The 24,077-nt window shown below is 34.7% G+C and overlaps 1 protein-coding gene across 2 annotated transcripts; it reads left to right on the top strand.

The window, feature by feature from the left end:
• The first annotated feature begins 1,733 nt into the window (after positions 1-1,733).
• Positions 1,734-22,777, top strand: LOC123532306 (uncharacterized). Of its 2 annotated transcripts, none has more exons than XM_045313714.2 (7): positions 1,734-1,803; positions 5,913-6,043; positions 7,615-7,779; positions 12,449-12,568; positions 13,750-13,882; positions 18,131-18,339; positions 20,830-22,777. In XM_045313714.2, exons 2-7 carry the CDS (start codon positions 5,930-5,932, stop codon positions 21,097-21,099), a joined length of 1,011 nt encoding a protein of 336 aa, XP_045169649.2. In that variant the 5' UTR covers positions 1,734-1,803; positions 5,913-5,929; the 3' UTR covers positions 21,100-22,777. The 2 variants fall into 2 exon arrangements, with proteins under 2 accessions (XP_045169649.2, XP_045169648.2); XM_045313713.2 differs by lacking the exon at positions 1,734-1,803 and adding an exon at positions 5,603-5,740.
• Positions 22,778-24,077: the final 1,300 nt, after the last annotated feature.

The following is a 24,077-nucleotide window of genomic DNA, read 5'->3' as shown; positions in this document are numbered from 1 at the left end:
AGAAAGAAAATCAAACGTTAGAGTTTCTGCACAGAAACATCAAGGTCAAATCTGAACCCATTAAGTCCATGGCTTACCAGAAGCTCGATAGACTCCAGCTGGAATATGGCTCTGAAGTGTGGTCACCCTATACCCAAACCCTCATAAACCAGATAGATGCTGCCAAGAGACGGACAGCTCGCTGGATTAAGGCTGACTACCGTCAAACCTCCAGAGTAAAAGACATGTTACAATCCCTCAAACTTCGCCGCCTTGACCTCAGACGTATTGATAGTAGACTTTCCCTTATGTACAAAATCCACCATGAATTAGTTGCCATACCCCAAAAAGGCTTTTTAGTTCTATTCACTCACCCAACAAGTCACTTCCATTCCCTCAGTTTCCAGATAATCACGGCAACTACAGATTACGCAAAGTTTTCTTTCTTCTACAGAACAGTGAATCACTGGAATTATCTCCCTCCTGCTGTTGTCCACCTCCCAAGCCCTGAGCAGTTCAATGCAGCCATTTGCTGTATTGATCATGTCTCACCTTAAACTGATTGATAGCTGCTTTTAAACTTTTACTTTTTTCCTTGCTTTTAACTAACTTTTTACAGTTCAGTCTTTTAATGTTCTTTGTGGTTTGACGCGCCAAATGTCTACGTCCCCGTGAGGAGTTTGACATTAACGGAAGATAGATAGAGAAACAATACAGCATAAAAGAGAAAGTATTCTATAGATCTATACAGCTTGTATTTAAGATGTTAACAAGACATTTCGACATCAAGACATTTCAATCCCATGAGACAATTTACCACCAAGCATTTAGGTTCAAACTCCTTGGACATTTCAACTTCAATCTGGGACATGCATGGTAAACTCTGTTAACAGAACAGAACAGAATAGAACAGATCTGTTATTGGTAAACACAGATAAACACAGATTATGAAACATACATTTTGTAATAACAAATATACCACCGAATTACCAGTTTTCAAACCCCTAAGGAATTTTGGGAAATTACTTACGATTAATGAATCTTTCAGGACATGATAAAATTGTTATCAAGTCAAGTCATGACTTGGACAATTAAAAACAATTAATTAATTCATAAAGCAATACATCTTTAGAAATAAATAACAAATTGCAAACACGTGTATTTTCAACATAGCTACAGATTCAATAACCTGTTTTCAAACCACCTACAAAAACGCATGTAATAACTGTTTTAATTATGTAAAAGCCTCTTTTTAAGTTAAGGCAGATTTTGCTATTCATCACTTTTACAGTTAATTAGATTTCTGTCTTTTTCTCAAATCAAGATAAAATATGAGTTGTCAGGAAAATAAAGAATAAATTCTGAAAACTATTGTCTTCAAGTGTTACTTTGACTCACACAATGCTGGGGTGAGTACGATAGTAATTATTAACAATTATCACTATTAAAGACGAAAGATGCTAATATATTTAAAAGCGGTATTTATGTCGCAGAGTCAAGTATACGCTGCCCGTAGTTTATGTTTTCTATATGTTTATGTTATGTATGTCCCGTATTGTTTAGGCAATATTCTTCATCCAATACACCTCATATAAACCATATCCAATAGTCCAGTCTTTACCCATATCACTTATTCATAAATTTCATAATTAACTAACTATAATAACTATATAACCACATGGATGTGCCTCTCTTCTAATTTTAGATCTCCCGGCTAATTTGCACAACGCATGCGCACTTGGAATAAAACATTGATGGCGAAGGCCACAGTTTTTGTCACTGACAAATAAAATATTATACAGGCGCATATTTGTGTATTTCCAGGTAATTTAGAAGATTTTTGTTGATGCTTAATCATTTATCTACATTTTGCTATTCTTCGGTTTTGTTATTTCTATGTATTTGCACTTGGAATGAAATATTGATGGCGAAGGCCACAGTTTTTGTCGCTGACAAATAAAATATTATATAGGCGCGCATTTGTGTATTTCCAGACCAGTTATCCCTTGGCCCAAGTCTCGAACTTGTATGAGCAGAACCAAACCGAACCAATTAGCCAGGGTAATTTTGGACTGCGACATTTATAAATCTATAAACCATCTTTCCTGGGTAAATTAAAGTCTAAATACTAGGATAATCAGAAGGCGTGATAGGGCCTTCAAAAAATAAGGAAATAAAACAAATCCTCTGATCGTAAATATTTCTTGGACCTCAAACACACAGTCCGAAAATACCTTGAAGATATTCTAAATGTAAACCAGTCTGATACCACCCGGCCTTCATCAAAAACAAACGCCACAAAAAATTCTACTCCCTCCTCAAACATTCCAAACAAGATTCAGCATCCCTTCCACCCTTAAAATACCAAAACAAACTCCACACCGATTAAACTTCAAAAGCAATGTTGCTGTTCAGCTTAAAATAAGCAATTCCAGTCGGTATTCATCCCAAAATCACCTCTAACTTTAGCATCCTACCGCAAGATGAAACTCCAGACATATCTGATCAAAAACATAACTCACCACCTGCAGACAGTCAAAAGTACCCGATAACGCCAAATATCCATGTAAATGCCAATGGGATAGAAAAGCTCCTATCAAATCTCAACCCTCATAAGGCATGTGGGCCGGACAAGATCAAGCCCATCATTCTTAAAGCACTTTCAAAGGAACTGTCACCAATCCTTGAAATTATCTTTCAGAAATCCATTGATGAGTGATCTTATACCTTCCCGGTGGAAAAATGCAAATGTAACCTATCTACAAGAAGGGCGGCAGGTCAGACAAGCAAAATACAGGCCCATATCCCTTACATGTGTTCTTTGCAAAACCCTGGAGCATATAGTGTCCTCATCAATTACAAAACACTTTACATACATTGGCATTCTGTACCATCTCCAACATGGTTTCCGAGAAAAAAAGATGATGTGTGACACAACTAATTATGCTTGTAAATGACATTGTCAAATCAGTGTACATCAAACAGTGAATTTCCTGCATTAAAATAAAATTCGTTCGGTTGTAAATTTTAGACATTAGGCTTTTAAAAATTGGGTTGAAGTCGTAAAACAAATAAAATGACATTATATATAGACAATTCAAGAAAATTTTCAAAATTGGATTTAACTTCGAGAACTATTTCCTGTTACTAAAATCTGTGAAAAGATCCTTAAATTATGAGTCGCATATATCCTATTTAAAATAGAACACGTAAAAGCCTAAATAATCTAAGGAAATCTAACAATAGACTATGCCTGGGGAAAACTCCATTACTTTTTAAAGTAACTTAGGTATCTTCACTATTGAGGTCTTAAAATTGTTTGTTTCCAGTATCCCGTTTTACCCTAAATTTTTGGCCCCACCCTAAATGTTTTTTTTTGTTTTTTTATGGCCTTGGAGATTTTTTTTCAACTTTTTGACAAAAACTTGCAAAACTGCACTTTTTATGATTTAATCATTGTCAGTGATGTTAGAAATCAACTTACTGATGTTTTTGTTAGTTTGTGTAAGAACATAAGGCATTATTTCTGCTTAAAAAAGACTATCGCACAGTCTAAAAACAAACTTTTTTTGCATGCATGCTGTAAGTGAATGAAGAAGCAGAGTGACGTTACGCCAGCTTAATAAAGAAACATGTAGTTAGTTTGAATGCAATTAGCCACTCCTTTATAAAGATCTGTTTTTACTTTCAAACATATTTCCTTTAGAAGAAAACATGATCATAAAATGGTTGAAAAATAGATTTATTGAAACAGACAAGTTTAACAATCTTTAAACAAATTCATGGTAAAACTGATATACAGCACGGAACATTTTGAATTGCGCATGAAAAAAATCTGTGTTGTCAGTCTCAGCAGTCTTTGTGACTTTCTGTTTGTGGTAATAACTACTAAAAGTCTAGCGAACCGTTGAAGTTCGCCAACCTAAATTATAGTCAGTTACCACATAATCATTATGTTTCTCATCGTCTATTGTACTAGTTACTTTATTTTTGTAGCCCAAAATTTAAAATCGGGAGGAAAGATATTGTCTATGTTGCAACAACTTAGACATTGAAGACGAATACCATTTTGTTTCTATATGTAGATGTTACGCCGATATTAGAAGAAAAATACTTAAAAGTAGAATATTTTAGACGTCCATTGGTGTATAAGTTCATACAGTTCCTTAACTTAAATAACAAAACCGAACTTATTCAATTATCTAGATATGTAAAAGAAACTCTAACCATCAGAAATACAATTCTAACTGTCGAACGTTGATATGTTATGAACATTCTCCACATGTTTTCTACTGTGTATGTAATTATATTCAAGTCTAAAATACAAAATATACAAGATTCCTTATGTCATGTTTATTGTCACGTTGATATTATATATGTATAGAATATGTATTATAGATGATGTACTATGTACAAGTCTTAATAAAGTATCTGTTCTTTTCTGTTCTGTTCTTATTCCTCAATGAATGAAAACAAATCTATGACCTGAGAGAAACAAATAAAATTGAAATTATAATAATTCAAAGGTCTTATCGTCCAAACACATGGATTGTTTATATACCGCACGTTAGTCTGGGAAGCCGTTGATAATATTTGTGCTTTGTCAGAAGAAATCATACCTAATATTTATGCATAAAGATCCCACTTAATTTGCGCTAATTAGTGTTAATTTGCATTCGAGTTTCTGATGTTATCAACTTGCAGGTAGAAAGAAAAGTTAGAAATTGTAGACTGGATTCCCAGGCTAACCGCACGTGTATGTGATTATCAGGTGACCGCATTAAAAGTATTATAACACCTGTAATTAAGCAATGTTACAAATAAACTTATTAATTCGTTTTCTAAATATTTCATATATAAATTCATGTATGAATTAATTGTCATCAAAATGTTATTTTTCATGAACTGCGTTTGTGGTGTTGAGAAATATATACAAGCACTGAATTAGGCGTAAAAAAATGTTTGTTTCCGATATCCCGACCTACTCTAAATTTTTAACCCGACCCTAAATGTTTTTTATGGCCTTGGGTATTTTTATTTTTCAACCTTTTAACAAAAAGTTGCAAAACTGCACTTTTTATGCTTTAAACATGGTCAGTGATATTAGAAATCAATTTACTGATGCTCTAAAGGCGTAACCCCTTACTTGTATTCAGTTTTGGACACAAAATAATTTCCGAAAAAACTCACTTACTAATAATAATAAAAAGATCCGACCTACCTACCCTAATTCTTTTTAGCATGTTACCGGAAACAAAGAATTTTTTACGCCTTACACAAAAATGATTAATGGTACCTGACTATAAATTAATTCATGGACGGTGCTTACAAGAAATAGTCCTCGAATGTTAATCAAATTTTAAATATTTACTTAAAATATCAAATATGATGTCATTTTACTTATTGTACGACTTCAAACTTATTTTTAAAGTATACATGCACTGAACATATACATTTATTTTGCCACCAGTTTTTACTGGTTTTATTTTATTAATTTATGTGTCAATTACTCTATTGAATTCACGTTTCAGTTAAAGATGAAGAACATAATTCTCTACATTAAATCAGGATCCTTTATGTATTTTCTTCTACACACACGTTATTCTTTCCGGTATTTTGCCAATACTTTTATTATTGACCGGAGAAACATCTTTAATCGATAAACACAGAGACCCACATTACCAGTAGGCATTAACGCTATTCTATTTTAGTACGTTTGGAGATGGTGTGAGAGTTACATTGAAAACTCGGCAGGGCAGAGGTAAAATTATGTTGTTTACATTTTCATTTAGGTTAACATATATACACAGGATGAGTTTTACCTGAATTGCTTTACAGCAGTGTTAAAGTAGTAACTGCAAGTTTGTGTTAATTAAGTAGATCTAGATCTAATCTGTGCATGAAATTTCATTTACGATAATAAAACATTTCAGAGAAGGCGGATTGAAAGATGCCGGAAGACAACAGGTGTTTACTTTACGTTATTGGTGCTGTGGTGGCACTTGTTGGATTTATACTTGTTATAGTACTACCAATGAGTTTTGTAACTTTGGAATACAACGAGGTAGGCTATATGACTAATATTCATATTGTTATTAATGTTATCGCATAGTGCGGCAATTTTCCTTTGATCTTTGCAGCATGTTATACATAGTAACACACATTATTACTACAAAACTGTGCTGATATCTTACAAAACTGTTGCGATATATATCAACACGGAAATCTCTATAGAGTTTCATAAGAAAAAAAGTGTTCCGATATATATCAGCACAGTAAAACTGTTCCGATATATATCGGAACACTTTTTCTCTATTGAGGTCCTATCAAGGGAGTATATTTTTTTCCTTTCAAAGAAAAGATGATTTTAGCTCCAATTTACAGTTCACAGAGAAAGAATTGTCACAAACACCTACATTTATAAAGTAAAAGAATAAATAAACTAGAATATTTCAAAAACTTGATAGTTATTGCCAAATTCAGAAATACATGAAATATATGAAATTCTGAGATTTCTCAAATGTTTCTTTTTCTTTGATTTTTTTTACAAACAAAACAACAAGTTTTACAATATGTCTGGCCAATGAAATGCAAAGATTTAAAACCAATGCAGAAATTTGTTGGGTACTTTTATCTGGGGTTCAACACATTTTCTAAAACAGAAGTTTTAGTGTCTCAGTCAGCGAGGCGCAGAAAGGGAATCAAAATAGTAAAAATAATAATAAACAAATTTAAATGAAAGTAATATATAAATTTTAATGATAAACTATGCGATAAAACAGTTATAATATGTAGTGCTCGTGTGTTACCAGGATATATCAGAGCTAGGGGTACATCTCGTTATTTTTCTCTTCACATATCTGTCTCGGCCTACCGGCCTCGACGATATGTGCAGAGAAAAATACCCTCGATGTACCCCTAGCTCTGATATATCCTGGTAACACACTCTCACACATACTATAACTATTACTTAACCGGTGTCTCGCCTTTCACAATCACAGGGATGAGTATCGGATTCGGGACTACAAACATATAAATCAGACAGATAAAAACACCCGTTTCATCCTAAATCAAACCAAAATGAAAACAGTCTTTTTCAGTCTCATGATATTTGTATTCATTCCAAGTTACTCGCGCCTGTGCTTTTATCCGGTAGCACTGACATTTAAGACGGGGGATTATATAGTATAATATGCAGTCATTCATCTGTTTTGAGGCGTTTATTATGTGATTCGTGTGGGATTTGTTTTTAAATATTGTTAGAGTTTTCCATTTCTCCGTAACTCGTAGCTGCTTGTAATTTTTACAAAAATATATCTCCACATTGTAAGTGTAATAAGACATGATGGAAAGGTTCTGGTGGGTGGAGAGCATTGAGGATTGGAAACATTGACTGTAGTTACGAGCATATATTTTCAAGGAACAGCTTGGTCGATCTATTAAATACTTTACCAAATATATATTGTATATAGTAGTACTAAGGGATTAAACATAGTAGAATAGTTTGAATTTGACAAACACATCACTTTTCTTGATGATTTTATACTTTCCTAGATCTAACCTGGAATAAATATGTTTACAGTTACTACGTTTTATAACATTCTTATACATAAAACAATTTAATGAAAATTACAGTATGGCTTCCGACGACAAAAGAGTACGGGTACTGTGGATACGAGTAAAGTCTATTCCGGCGGTAAACACTTTCTAGGCCCTGACTACGAATTCAAAGTGTTCAAAGCAGATGCCCAATTTCTAGATCTGGTCAACTTCCGGGTTTTTACACGAGATAAACTAGAGGTTAGTTATAATATTTAAACTATTTTGACAGCGTTTTACTTACATTGGATTGTTTTCGTGCTTGGCAAAATAACTATTTACGATGAACTACGTGTAATCTAATTGACATTTTTTACCAGTGAATTTATCTAGATAAGAGAACCATTCTTTATGTTTTATGAATACAATCTGCAAATAGACAGATAGAATTAATCTCTTGAATACGGTCAAACATATACACTCAACGAAATCTCTAAGAGTCTCCCTTGATATGTTTTGCAATATTTTCCATATTGCAGGTAGTATGTTTTTAAATATTCATATACAGTTAGAGCAATATGTTTTCGATAACACCTTCAAATTTCAAAGAATTGAAAAAAGCTCTGATATCTTAATTCATTTTGCAACCTGAATCCAATTTTTAAAAGTTACACAAGTTTCTATATTTAACATGGATGAATTTGTTATGATAGAAGCTAAAATACTTGGGTATCTTAGAAAAATACATTTGTCTTGATGGTCATATATAAGAAAACATTCAGGTATACCACTCAAATATCCCATTTAAATGATATTGAATATAAGCGAAACATTCAGGTACATATTTTGTGACATGATATTGAATAATTCGATTTTGTTGAAATTTCATTATGCTATATGATGATATAACCACAGATACTGTAAAAAGTATTGAAAAAAAGTTAGAAATTTCGGTTAAGATATAAACATTCCTCCATCTGCCCAGTAGTCTTTGGTCATGTTGATAGGCATATGTTGATATATATATGATACTGTAAATGGCAAACTCTGTGTTAACAAAGCTGACTGAACATTACAAATAGAAGTTGATAAGTCTGGAAAGCACAAAGTCTATGTAAATGTATCAGATATTCAGTTTAACAAGATGGTATCCGTGCGTTTGAACACATCATAATATTTTGAAGATATATCGTGACAAACTTGCTTCCTGGGCCCCACGTTGCGATAAGAGCAGAATGATCAGATTTTGAGAGGCACGAGTAGGAGTATCGGTGTTATCGGCGTATTTATCTAATTGGCGACCTGAATGAAAAAGAAACAAACAAATTTGTCCCTCTTGAGAAGATATTTAGACATAAACGTGATGTTCGACTGCAAGAGCCGAAAATCTTAGCTTTCCACAACTCTGTTTGGCGATTATCCTCGCGGGATAACATAGTCTGAAGCAAGTACTGTGCAGTTTGAACTTCCTCGCAGGTACTTGAATGAAGTATCGTATGGGTCCGAAAAAAAGTTGTGACTATTTTATATCCTTATCCGGGTGTTTCTTAACTGAAGAATAGCGTGTGTGGCAGTGAGCGTTGGTGATAGGGTTGAGAGTGATCCGACTCTCTACTGTCATAACCACTCTTTCAACTCTGGCAAATGTTGACGAAGGTGACTAAGGTCAATATCTAGGACCTAAATCATAAGGAACCAAGGTGTAGCAATAGCTGTAAACTTTGTACCACCATCAGAAGCAAGCGAGTTCAGCTGGCATTCAAAAAGTAAAAAATGTTCTATGATAGTTGATCAGGCCGTCTACTCCACTACAGGCTCTTCCTACAATCGGCTAGTTGGTATAATGTTCTGTCACTACCAAATAGTTACATGTATATACTTTAAATTGGAATAAGTCAGCACATGCTTATTGGAATGGATAAAGTTATTTAAGAAGAACATAGTGGTGTACAAGGGTTACGTAGGGTATTCCAATTGCTGGAGTGATACCAGGCCAAAAGATTGATAACTCAGTTCTTAAAGTCATACAAGTAACACTTTGATCGGCAACATGCAGTGCAGCCAGGACTTGACAAAAAGAAGGTGATATTACGACACGATCCTTGTACAGTAAGATGTAATTTCAGTCATATATAGGTTCTCCTGAACTGGAAGTATTCGTGTAATACTTCGGACAGCTCCAGTTTGAGCTCGGACATACCAGTAAGATAAATAAAAAAAAAATGCATGTTACATCGCTTGTGGCTGCTGTACTTACCATACCTCATGTAATGATTCTATACTTATTAATGATATAGCAGATATGACAACAAAATCTTCCGTGGTGGAAACGTTGGTGCAGAAGCGCGTAGTCCATTCATGATTGTTATTGTATTGATGTGTTCTACATCGACTGTGAGGAAGAAGACTGTGACAGGTTCATGTGTAGCATGAGGGACGCTATATGTAGTACGATGCCGAACTCTCAATACATGGATAGTACGACATATGTATACTGTGCATTGTAATCTATTTTCCTTTGAGGTTTCGAGTGAGTCAAATATAGGATCGGTCATTTCAACAGTGGTATGTAATGTCAACAATGATGACACAGTTGGAGCCGACTACAAAATTATCTTAAATGCCTGCTTTTGCTAGGGCTTTACGTCCAACATTTGCATCGAAACAGATTATCCTTCCTGAATAGTAGAGCAGTGCTTCTAGAGATCCAGAACCAATACTAGTACCAGTGACCAGTCGAAGACCAGTTTGGTGAGAGATATTTGTGTCGTTAGATGTCGAATCTAACAAATGTTGAGAACGTTTGATCCATGTACTAGTAAACAATATTCCTAAATAAATTTAATAATAGTACAAATATAAATTAATTTCATTGGTAGTCCGTCCCGTTGATGTTCGCATATGTGCTCGATTTATAATAATCAAGGAAGTTCTGCTGCAAGTTCTGTCAGCAAGTTTCACCTTGACTGTGGTAGTCACGCAGATTTAAAATAATCACAGGTTGTAAAAATTGCTCTTGGACGCAATTACATTTCGGCAGCATGAGTTTAGATTGGCACGTATTGTGGGAAGGCTGTTGTGTAACATATTCCATTCAGCTGAGGAAGAGTTTTTGTGAAGTATCACTAATGTCATTTGCTGAATTTCGATAACTTGTCACCGATGCTCAAGCTAGCGTTACTATAGTAATTGACACCATTGTCACATCCACAACAGTTGATCATAAATCGAATTTCAAAGCTGCTTAATGCCTTGCATGCTGTTACAAGTTACACGAAAAACTATTGTGTTCACTTTACTATCTTGATAGTTACCATGATTCCAGTTTCAGAGTCATTCGCAAAGTTTGCATCACCTTGTCATGATCTGTTATCTCGGTAGCACTGACACTGATATTAAGCCATCTCTTTCAATGAAAGGTCAATTAGCCAGTCAGATCTCAGAACTGAAAATATGTAAGAAGATCCTTTGGTAGCACAGAGCGCAACCAAAAAAAAATAATAATAGCAAATTTGGTTTGATCGAGTAATGATACGCCTTGTTTTTACCCGCCATTTTGTTCGTCAAACTTTTGACAGACTCGGGAAGCAAAATAATGTTTCATAGTGGTGAAAGGGTGCAATTACGGGACCTTGTAAGTCCTATACATGATCACCGGAAAGTTTGCTGGAAAGAGTTCGTTTTACTCCGCTTCTAGTAGGCCTTGCACCTTGATATGCTAGGTAGGCTTTCTCCTTGATAGATCCAGCAGCGGTGATTATAGGCCGCCTAACGATGACTTATCCAACTGCGTGTGTAGCATTGTGTGCTATAATTAGTTCAAATAGCCACTATATGAAATCAATAGTTCACGATTGTTTTGATAAAAATGACCGACTTCAATGTATTGATACTCGAGTGTTTTCAATCAAATTGGCAATACCTGAAGAAAGTTGAGATAAGCCTAGGTGTGTTAAATATTATAAATAGCAAGTGTTTTTCTTGAAAGATTGCAGTTTCTATTTTCGATTATTCTGATAATTACCTCAAATAGTGAGCATATATTTTTATTGCTGGTATTGTGATTAACTTGAAAACTGACATTTCTGAATATTCTATAGCACGGATATATTTGCTCACGTGTCTTTTTAAAATTTTCAAGTTTCCCTTCAATAAAGGTGATTTCAGAAATGCTCAGATTGATCTTCCTTTAAACTGCGGAAGGTTAATGTCAATATGTAGATTAACTGTTTAATAACCACTGAACTTGGCATTGTGCACAACAAAATCGAAAGTTTTGTTCACACTGCGTTAAATTTGAACTCAACCAGTAATGAATTATTCAGGCAAAACAATAGTATCATCAATGGTTTCCATTCACACAGGAATTTCTGATTACCTGTACTTTAAAATGATACAAAACATGAATAAGTAACAAGGCCTTCATAATGTAAATTTTTTAAAGGCCAGTTCGATATTACGGCATTGAATTTAATGATGCATTAGTAAAACGAATATATATTTTTCGAAGTTCAGATTCCAATCCTTTTATCTTTCATGAATTGTAGATATAAACTCACGAATAATGTGGAACTCACTTCACCAGGTTGCTCAATACGATGTCTTCGTATGGAGATTAATTTTATTTTGAGGGTTTTACATCGCACACACACACGCACCACGCACGCACGCACGCACGCACGCACGCACGTATAACACATACTGTTTTCTAGTATCATGTTTACCGTGTATTCAGTGTTGTGGAGATTAATGGTGCTTTTTGATCAAGAATCCTATACAATATTACCGAATAACAGAATTCTCCTAGGGTGCCTGAGGGGCGTACTCTCAAGAATAGGCTCTGTTTGGTTTGTACTTTTATAATGATTTACTTATAGATTTTTCATTAATTAATAATATTAATCTAATTATTCTTTTGTTTTGTCAACAGGTGTCAATCACTGCACATGCGCAGTATTTCTTGCGCAAGGACGAACTTCCTTTACTACATGCGGCCTATGATATCTACTATGAAGATGTAATGCGTAGGAGCGCCGTCGACGCAATAAAGGTTTATTTTACATTAAAATTATCTGACGGCTCTGTTATGAACACATAATAAAAACACACACGTAACGAAATATCTATAATTTTGTCATGTCTTTCATATTATAGATATTATATTGATGAATTTTTCTCATGTTGTAAGTAATATATATTCAATTTTGTAGGCTTCGTGTTATGTTTTATTAATTTCGAGGTCCCATCCTAATTTGTTGGTACCAAGTACATATTATTATGTGCGTATTATTGTTGTATGATGATGAGGTGTATATCCAAGTTTATCATATGTTTGACGTAAAGCCATTACATAACATTTATGACTTTCCACATTAAATATATATCATGTATATAACTCGTTGAATAAAATTGATGAACTGCTCGACAGAGCCTCGCACTTTATTATTTTATTCAACTCGTTTAATAATTTCAGTATGAAAAGACACTCATGAAATATCCACTATGTAATTAACAAACAAACTTATAACAAGCGGGTGTCTTCCTTGTTCTAAAATATCTTAGACACAATAACAAATTGGCTTGATATTAAAGCATATAAGAAAAGATTTAGTCCCTATCCCGATGATACTTGCATGTTTAGTAAAACAAAACATTCAGGTGTGTATTTGATATTTGTGTTGAGGTTGTTTAAAGAATGAAATGATATCATTGAATTACTCGATTTTGTAGAAATTTCAATACTAATATGTAAAACGTCTGGAACACTTCATAATATGATAGATACTGCGTGCGGACTTCAGAAGTTTCGGCTAGTATCCAATGTGGATGATGCAGTTGTACCTTCTTATACATTGATAGCTCTTGATAGAGATAATGCGTCTTATTCCTGATAAAAAAAACAACATAAAACTTTGTGGACGTAGCATTTTAGACTGTTAATTGGATTGGTATGATAATGGACTGTCGATACCCTAGAAATCACCTAAGGAGACTGTCAACTTAAATTTAATTTGAAGAATGTTACAAGTGAAGTCTGTGTTTTTTATATACCATTGTGGAAAGATCAAAGCAAGTCAGTATACCAATGTTTTTGTATACCTTACATAAACCAGGATTTTGGTTGAATGGTTGAACAGATCCAAAAACAATTAAGCTAAAAGTCGATTTCAGGACTGGTTCTTTAACGAAGTTGGTTAGTTTTCTTACGAAATTACTTGGCTTTATTTTCAGGGCGCCATTCCAGTTTACAACACAACCGAGTTGAAGACGAAACGGCCAGAAATTGAACGTGTTTTGTATAAAGCTGTAAGGGAGAGGCTCGGGGGCACGTGCTGCAGACCCGACTGTAATTCATATGCAGCCGGTAAGTACATAGTGAACGAAAGACGAAATGTTATTCCCAATCGCCAAGCGCGTACATACTCCGATATTCATTGCGTTAGCATAAGAATTCTCAAGTTTCAAGCAACGTGTTGTTTTTTTTTTCAAGAATTTTTCATTATGGCTTATATCTAATTTGAATACATACTTATTTTGAAGCTTCTGTCTACGTGATTCAGAACAGACAAAAATGGACTAAGGACTGTCAGAAGATTTGCTGACCTAAACATTGTAAGGAAAGAACAAAATCCACATAAATTTGTCCGTATATCCTGATGCTTATGCTAGTACCAATACATGTAGCATTTATCATGAAAGTTTACACATTCGTGACAGAAATGTGGTTAGAAAATTGTTTTGTTCAGAAGCTTGGAACGATTTTAACGTAGTGATACATGTCTGACAACGATTGGAACATATTTGATTGTTTAAGTATTCCTCTGAGAGATATCAGAAACTGTAGCTGAAAAAGGCAATTTTTATCAGTATTCAAAACAATGTATTTAATCTCCATCAATAAATTTTCCTATCAAATGTTTCCATGGGTACGTCCACTAAACTCTAGGTGATCTGAATAGCTTTATTTTTAAAGATGTATCATGTTAAATATTGATTTAATATCTGGAAAATGTTTATCAACCGTCTGTAGTCATAGTCTGATGTGTAACTCTGGGGCGCCCACTTAATTTCTCTGTATGTGTTACATTTTGGAAATGAAAGACTATGTAAATTTTCAATTTACTTTATTCAATTTAACGGTTAAGAAATTAAAACAGGAAAAGCTATGTCAGTAAGGGGAGGGAGTATGGATACTGCGAAACAGCAAAAGTATATATCAAGAAACACAAGATACAAGAAAATGAAAAGGGGGAACCTTTTGTGATTTAAATGCAAGATGTACGACTTTCCCGCGTATAATTGATAAGATATGTTATTAAATATAAATATTTTGTATGTATTGCTTGTTGGACAGATTTATTAAAATTTCTTGCACATTGAGCCTTGACCAGGGATGAAAAATCTATTATTTAGCCGATCTAATATTTGATTCTTTGAAAATCTAGTCAGTGAACCTTTGCTTGATTTGTTTGCCCTTTTAGATCATGGGGTATTTTCAGTTTACTATGTATGATGGTGCTTGAGATCGTGCGGAGTATAGCAAACGAACGGACTCAATCAAACTGGTGTCCGTATGCTTTTGCTTATGTGCTTCAAAGTATCTTATGTAAGATTTTATGATATCTTAGATCACATTATAAGGTATCTAAAACATTTATTTTGTTCATGTATGCCGGATATAAATAGTTGTTGGTGATATACATTGTGTATTTTCTCAGTCAGCTGAAGTTGAAATTATGTGGTTTCAAACATAGGTTTGGCTATACTGGAATTTGACTGGATGAAGATTATTAACATTTTGGGAATAAATCTGTCCTTACATATGTTTTACATAAATTTAAAGCTTTAAGTATGCTTTAAAAGTATAGTGGATGACCTGACATATGTTGTCAACATTTTTACTTCGAATGAGTTCTCATAAATCACTTGGTAGCTAGATAATTATCAAACGTGGTTGATGAAACTTGGCCCGAGTGTTTATAACATTTATAATGGTCCTCATCCAAGATTGTTCTAAGACTTTTATTCTATGACAACGGAAAAGGACAAATTTGCAATATTCTTCTCCGAACACGCAATGTCAAGAGTTGGAATATTTGGTATGTATCATTGCCTAATAGTTCTACACAAAATAGTTTCAAATCATGCCCCTAGGATAAAATTGGTACCGCCCTTGGATTCACTTATACAGGAAAAAAAACTAGAATTGTGTCCATAGGTCACGGATGCCCCACATACTGTGCCATCCTCTAAGTAGCAACGCTTTTATTAAGAAAGGGTCATATTTCTAGAACAAAAAGCTTTCAAGTTTATCTTTTCAATAGTGTTTACGGAGTTGGACACACACGATTTTTCTCTATATTCTATATAGCAAAACTATCAAAGGGCCATAACTGCGGTAAAAATAATCACAGAAAAGTCCTCTCTTTATGGTCATCTGCGCATCAAGTTTGTTCATCTGTGAAAGTTTGAAGCAAATTAGGCTATTATTGTGTGAGGAGTTAGACACAACACTTTTCTCTATATTCTATATACAAAGTTATCAAAAGGCCATAACTGCGGTAAAAACGTACGTACGGACAGCAACAACGCTATATGCACACACGTCATAAAAATGAACGGTTTTATTGTCTAAAAGTCTAACGGCCTGAGCTTAGATATTTTGCATGAATAATTATTTAGTGATCCCCTACCAAGGTTGTTTAAATCTTGCAAGGGGCTTTCGTGGTGGCCGAGCGGTTAAGGTCGCTGTCTTCGAATCACTTGCCTCTCACCAGTGTGGGTTCGAAACCTCACTTGGGGGTTAGAATTGTTCATGTAAGGAAGCCATTCAGCTGACTTAAGGAAGATCGGTTGATCTGCTCAGATACACGCCGATACCTGAAACAATGCCTGGATAGCCTAGTGGTAGAGCGTCCGCTTCGAGTGCGGGAGGTCGTGGGTTCGATCCCCGGCCGCGTCATACCAAAGACGTGAAAAATGGTACCAGTACCTCCCTTGCTTGGTGCTCAGCATTAAAAAGGGAAACTAGCCTCTTCTCCCATACCCTCGTGGCGATGGATTCCATCAGGAATGAGGTGTCGAGAGTGATTAATATAAGTTGTAGAACTTCCTTCACAATCGACCTAAAATAAATTCTGTATAAACTAAACAAAGGTGGGAAAAGTCGCCATATATAGAACTGTGTCATTGTCTTGTACGAAGTCTGTTCAAATCATGAACCTGGATCAAAACTGGCCCCACCCTGGTTTTTACATGTTTATATAGACTTCTATAAGAAGCACTTCAAGCATCGTCTTACGGAGGAGGTTAGATAATATTATGTGGCACTTAGCATTGTTTAGTGGACCTCTACAAAGTTTGTTTAAAATGTGCCTCTGGGATAAAATTTGGCTTTGTCCATGGATAAAATGTCTTTACAAGAAAAGCTTTATACAAATCATTTTGTCTAAAACTGCTTGTTGGTACAGGTGGTTGATCCAGTGTCCATCGTCCTCGTCCGTCGTCCTGCGTCAACATTTTTACTTAAATATCTTCTCTGAAACTACTAGTTAAGGTTACACCATACTTGATCAGAAACGTTCTTGCTCGGACCTTTGTTGACTTTATTCGATTGGTCTAGCTTGATCCGTCTTAGGGACTGACAGAGCCTAAACAAGTTCTCGTGAACTGCAAGATGAATGTTCTTCATAATTGATTCTGTAGCATTTTAATAAGGTCTTCTCCCTACCTTTTCAGAAAGAGCGTTTGTTACTTTTAGGACAGTTAGAGCTAAACAATGAACACCTTTTAAACGACTTCTAAAGAACAAGTGAATAGAACATCATTAAATTTAAACTTGATCTGCAGTCTTTCTTATATTTCAAGGCGCATGGTCCCTCTTAAATCGGATACCGTTAGAGCTAAAAATAGAGATAAAAACACTTTTAAACGACTGTTCATGAACTTCTGGATGGGTCTTCATCAAACTTGGCCTGTAGCATTATTGTAAAGTCCTCTCCTGTTTTCAAGTTGGGGAACTCGCCCCCATTTAGGAGCTGCTAGAGCTAAACATTGAAATACCTTAAAATGACTTCTTATGAACGGCTTGATGAATTTTCATCAAACTTGGTCTGTGGCATCATTATAATGTCCTCTCGTCGTTGCAAATTAAGGAATGGGTTACGCTCTTTTGGTTGCTACTAGAACAAAAACTAGAAAGTCTGTTAACGATTTCTTCAGATACACCGCTTGATGGGTCCTCATCAAACTTGGAAAACACAAGGTCCTCTCCTTATTTTGTTCAAATGGGATAAGCGGCCCCTTCCTGTCTGTTAAGGTGTCTTACTTTTATAAAATATTATTCATTGTTTTATTTTAAGTGTTTGTTTAATCTTCTTAATGCTTAGTGTTATTGGTATATATTGCCAGGTAGTGTGTCTTTTCATAATTGCTATAAAAGATCACACTTCTCATGTGTCTAGCTTACTGACTCGGTCAGACCTAATATAATTAGAAATGAATGATTTCCAGACTAACTTCAGCTGCATTATTGTTAGCTACATATATTATGGATAAAGGTCAAGGTCAGATTAGAGACTTAGAGCCATCATGAGCCTCTTTCTGTTTTCAGCATGTCCTGAAGGTTGTACAGAACGCAAAGACTGTACAGACAATCTCAAGGCCCTTAATGTGGATGTGAAGTACTTTCAGCTCACCAATATCAATATACACAATGACGTTATGGAAAGATTTATGGAAAATCTTCTTCTCGTCGAAAAGAACCTAAGAGAAAAGCATATACAGAACGCTACTGTCATCAGGAAAAAGACAGACGGGAAGGTATGTGCATACCCATTTTTTTCTCCTAAATTAATAGAGAGCTTTCCACAGAGATAGTGACTTTGTCACTTTTGTTGTACACTTGTGAGAAGGGCTGTTATTTCAAAACGATGGATGTAGACAAGTTATCATCTAATGGGAAAAAGGGGATGAATTTGGGATTTTAGTTTTAAAGGTGGATAATCAGATTTTGGCCATGTAACGGATTTGTTCGAAACTTTAGCATCTGATCATTTACACTCATTTATGTTCACTTAACACTTAATACAAATTAGATTTTCACTGGAGGTATTTTTAAAATTTCATTTTCCTATCCTGGTTGCCCAACCAAGATAGAGTTATTTTATCATAAGTATAAATTTGATAAACATACTTTGCCTAAGGAAATGTATAAATATTAGACATATTGTAATATATTTGTAAAATATTTGCATTAAAAATTATGTATTTAGATGGAATTCATTAGAAACGCAAGTTTGAAAAATTATTATTACCTCCCTTTGCCTAAGTGAATTCAGAAGCTACACACAGCTTATAAACTTGCATTTTGGTTCAGATTGTTCAATAGTTGATATGTCTATCAAATGCAAATGTAAAACTAGACATTGTATCGAAATAAAAAGAAATACCCAGCTTTTTATATACTTTCATATTAAAGGGGAGTAATTACAAAATTTTATAAAAATAATAAAATATACATTTCAAAAAGGAATCTAACTCCATGTAATCGGTCTTTTTGTTCCTTAAATAATTCTCTACCAGAATATACAAAAAGTAAAAAATGTCATTAAATGTTGTTTAAATGTGATTGACCACCTTTAAGTGCTAGACCTTTATGTTGCACGGTTCCGTTAATGTTATGATCGTATAAGGATTTTATGAAAACTTTTGATGAGTTGCTCAGATGAAATCAGACTTAACTAGAAATGTGTCCATGGGGCACAGACGCCCCCACTACATGACAAAGGACACAGATCAACTTTTTAACTAAGTCAGGGACCTTAACTCCTACATGACTGAAAGAATCCGGACGCGAAACCCCAGGTGCACAACTGCACATGCTGAACAACATTCCTGTAAACTTTGGTGACTCTAGGTCAAATATTTTTGGAGCTACGCGCGACACAACATTAAAATGACCAATTTTTTACTAAGGCAGAAACGGACGCGAAACCCCTGGTGCACAACTACACATGCTGACCAACATTCCTGTAAAGTTTTGTGACTCTACGTCAAATGCTTTTGGAGCTAGGCGCGACACAACACTAAAATGACCAATTTTTTACAAAGTCAGGGGCCATAACTCCTACACGACTGAATGAATCCGGACGCGAAACCCCAGGCGCACAACTACACATGCTGACCAACATTCCTGTAAAGTTTTGTGACTCTACGTCAAATACTTTTGGAGCTAGGCGCGACACAACATTTTCGGAAGGACGGATGGAACCCCCCCCCCCCCCCCCCCCCCCCCCCACACACACACACAAAACAAAGTAGGGGCATAAAAAAGCAACCAAAGAAGATGTTATGAAAAGTTGTAAAAGCTGGTGATATGGTACCGGTACAATATCACCAGCCTTTACTACTACTACCAGCCTTTACTACTAAAGAAGCCTATGTACCTTCTCCTGATAGGATGAATTTCTGTGTATAATATGTAGAATTACGTTTTCTTAACGATTTTAACAAGAAAATGGTGCTTCTGAAGTGTAAATATTTATATTTAAGATATACTTTTTACAAGACAATCGATGTAAGATTATTTCACATAGAAATATATACGAAATGTTTCAAATACTTTGTTCTGATGATGAGAACCTAGGTTCCTAAAATTTTACTGAGAACGAAAGTTCTTTGTTTATTTAGACTATGTTTTTAGATGTCCTTTTTAAAATTGTTCAGTAGTTTCTCAGAAAAAATTGTGATGTGAGTGGAGAACATAGGATTTGGGAATGTTGGTGCAAACGGTTTGTCATAGTAGCGGCTTGAGCTTCATTTTTTTCCTTTGGTATATTGTAGACTCTTCCACGCGTTTATACTACATATTATTGCTAGACAGATCAGTGTAACAGACTATGGTATATTGATACTAGTTTTGTTTTCTATATTTCTAAAAGATTTTCTTTTAGTCTAAAAGATGTTTTTAGGTGAAAGCAGAATTTTGAAGAAGCAACGACAAGTTTTGTCATTTTAAGTTTTAAGATAAACGGAGTAGTTTGGATTTTAGTGTTTTAAACAGCTTTGAGAAATAAACACGAGATGGATGTCTTTTTGTTTACAGGAACGATGAGAAGTAAAATACAGGACGATTTGGCTTTACCTTTTAAGCAAATTTTTAAGTATTATTCACCCTTATGAACAAATACAAAGGTACAGCAAGAAATAAATCTAAAGCTTCCGTTTGTTGAAAAAAAGATACAGCTGCGAAAAATCTCAATTTCAGGAAGCATGACGCGATGTTACAAATACATAAAATCTCATTTTCAGGTAGCAGACATTAAAAATCAGGCAAAAGAAATCCGACAATCTGCAGAATCCGAGTCCAAGAAAATACAGGTGGTGTCTGAGGCCGACTATTTGAGTACAGTCGAAAAGGCCCGCGGTACGGGCCTCAAGAAACTGTATGACAGTCTAGGAATTCGGACACAGGAACAGAAAAACAGCTTTGACTATCTTCGTACACTCAGGGGTCTTGATAATGTCCATCTAACTGTTGACTTCCAACAGAGGATTGCCGGATCAATCGGACATAATTGAAAGTAGAAAGACTTAATAAAATATTTGCCGTTGGTGAATACTTAATATATCTCTGAAACTGCTTTTGGAACAAATGTGTTCGTTCGAAAGGATTTACGCCTACAGTGTTGAAAACAAATCTGTGAAGGTAATTATTACTTATATTCGGTTTTAAGATATACAGAAATCTATAAACAAAACAAAAATAATTCGGAAATTAAACAATTGAGGTCTTACGTTAAATATGTTGGATAATTAGAATCATCTTTGATGAATCAGCACAGACACCGCGTCCTATACAACAAAAAAATGAGCCGTGCCATGAGAAAATCAACATAGTGGCTTTGCGACCAGCATGTATCCAGACCAGCCTGCGCATCCGCGCAGTCTGGTCAGGATCCATGCTGTTCGCTTTCAAAGCCTATTGGAACTAGAGAAACTATTAGCGAACAGTATGGATCCTGACCAGACTGCGCGGATGCGCAGGCTGGTCTGGATCCATGCTGGTCGCAAAGCCACTATGTTGATTTTCTCATGGCACGGCTCAAATGATTTTAGCACAGCTACGGCGAATACACTTGCTTCTGGAGCAGTTGTTTGGTGAATAAGGTATACATGGACACACTATGTACATACATAGAAGCTTACTTCATTGGTCTTACCACTGAGAAAAATAATAGTATATATATAATTACATAATAACATATTATATGCATGTATAAATACAAAAATATGTATAGTTTTAATGGCTCTCTAAAAACTTTTCTTACTTGATAAAATTATCTTTCGAAGTTTGTTACTAACACGTTTTCCAAAACATCGATTAATGAATTTCTTTTATAGGATTGTGTAATTGCAGTGGATAAAGTAAAAGCTATTGTTTTCAAAATTAAATCGCGTACAGGAATATGTTAATATGACTAAAGTACTGACAAAAGCGTAGCGTTAATTGGAGATGTACTTTAGTCAGATTGAGGAATATGTCTGTATTAGTCTGTAACTCCAATTATTCAAAATGCATGTACATCGTATATTTACAAAATACGAAATAAGCCAATAACGCCGAAGAATGTTAATATGCAATAATATCCAAAATAAATGAAATCATTAATTTAAAAAAGTTTATGAAATACGATTAATGAAATACTTCTGGCACGCAGATGGATGAATGTCATAACGAACATACAAACATTCAGACATGATGATACTGACTGAGATATGGGTGAAATGCCAATATACAAGTATCTGCCTAAATTCATGTTTAAATTCAGTCATGGTCAATTGTTGTAAAATTTGGTTTCGTGGAGCTAGAAAAAAATGTAATGAAATGATAAATGTTGAAAAATGTAACATTTTGTGATGGACCTTGTAACAAACAATGGGAAACGTAGTGAAAGTGAAACAGAAAATTTGGACAGACTAGAAGGACACATGCATGTACAGTTTTTACGTTGATTTATAGTTGTGTAATTATATAATATTTATTTAATTTTTCTAGATGTGTTTATATCACCGATCGTTTATCATATATTCTAGGTATGTTTATATCATTCACTGTATAAACTATATACCTTTATATAAAATACGGGTATATATTTATATAATTTACTTGTTTGCTCCTAGTTTATCCATTATGTCTCGTTTTTGTTTTATAATTTTTTTGTGACTAATGTATTTATTTTATAAAGCTCGAACGACATTCTGAGGTTTCTGTTTTTCTTGTCTATAAATCCTTATGTATACTACGAAATTCCTATCATTTGCATATTTCTTTAGATATACATTCAATAAATATTCAAACGCAACATTTGATAAATATCGGACAGAACATTACTATAACCAATACAAGAGCAATATTGTCCAGGCCGTTCGTTCATTCGCCCCTACGTCCGAATTGTTTGTTATTAACTTTGACATAATTGAGTTTTAAATAATATAACACAACGATACACTGCAATGAGAGGGTGTACAGTTAATTCCTTTGAAGTCAGTATAATATATTTTGATACAATAATAGATGACAATGAGCGGAAGTATTAAACACTAAACCCATTCTTGACATAATAATTCTTGAAATAGCTCGCTTCTCGTACTTAAAGCAAGTAAAAGACAATAGCATTAACACATGTAATGGCGCCTGGTAGCTGGCAATGAGAATAACTTTATATGAAAAAAAGAGAAAAGCGGCTCGCACGCTAATTTTATTCAAAATTGCATCGACTCTCAATGCGTCCGAAAAGGATTACAGCTGAAATTGAAAGTAACAATCGACAGGCAATCTATGAAATAAGATGTCTTTAGAAATATGCGAACGTATAGATACGGCTCACCAGTTGGCGAAGAAATGGATATATTACGTGATAAGCTAAGAATAAACCAGGTATAAAGATATCTGATTTCCACTAGAAGGTGTTCGAGAAAACATAAAGAAAAAGGAACACGCTTGTAGAAAAAAACATAATAAGAAGCTGAGAAATTTACAATTGAAAACCATAACACAACAAACTACTGCCAATTCTGTAGAAGAAAACTGAAGAAAAATAGAAAAAAGTGGAAACCCCATAGGTCGCTCAACACGACAAAAACGAAAATGTTGCAGGCTCGGTTTGATTGAGCCTGTTCATGGACGGTAGTGGAAATGCATGTTACCATCCACGCCCTCTAGCCCCGGGTTGAGCAGAGCAGAACTCAACATTTACACATGCTACAAGTATAAAACAACTAAGAGACATGCGCAGATGTATTCATAAGGCGGTGCACATGGAACCTCAATGATACACTTAGTAGCGTGTAATTCCATGCAAAGCGGCATATGGTCCCCAGTTAAAATACTAGCAATGGGTTTGCCCTAAACGAGAAAACAATGGGCAGAACTAAACACACTGGAATTTAGAAAGGGAGTCTGAGGTTATTGAGCCTGCATATCACAGGAACTGCCAAAAGATAAAATTAAAAAGCAGGCACTATATCCAAGGGGTGATTATACAATACCGAAAGCT

The sequence above is a fragment of the Mercenaria mercenaria genome, chromosome 11 (assembly GCF_021730395.1).
Source record: "Mercenaria mercenaria strain notata chromosome 11, MADL_Memer_1, whole genome shotgun sequence".
Lineage (NCBI taxonomy): Eukaryota > Metazoa > Mollusca > Bivalvia > Venerida > Veneridae > Mercenaria > Mercenaria mercenaria.
Note: the sequence above shows the minus strand (reverse complement) of the source record. Positions and strands in the feature narration are given on the sequence as shown.

What these genes read in the sequence shown, in the direction of transcription:
- LOC123532306 (XM_045313714.2), top strand. Translation starts at nt 5,930, where the DNA reads ATGCCGGAAGACAACAGGTGTTTACTTTACGTTATTGGTGCTGTGGTG. An exon ending in TAACTTTGGAATACAACGAG is followed by an intron (nt 6,044 to 7,614) that starts GTAGGCTATATG and finishes TGAAAATTACAG; the next exon opens with TATGGCTTCCGACGACAAAA. An exon ending in GCGCCGTCGACGCAATAAAG is followed by an intron (nt 12,569 to 13,749) that starts GTTTATTTTACA and finishes CTTTATTTTCAG; the next exon opens with GGCGCCATTCCAGTTTACAA.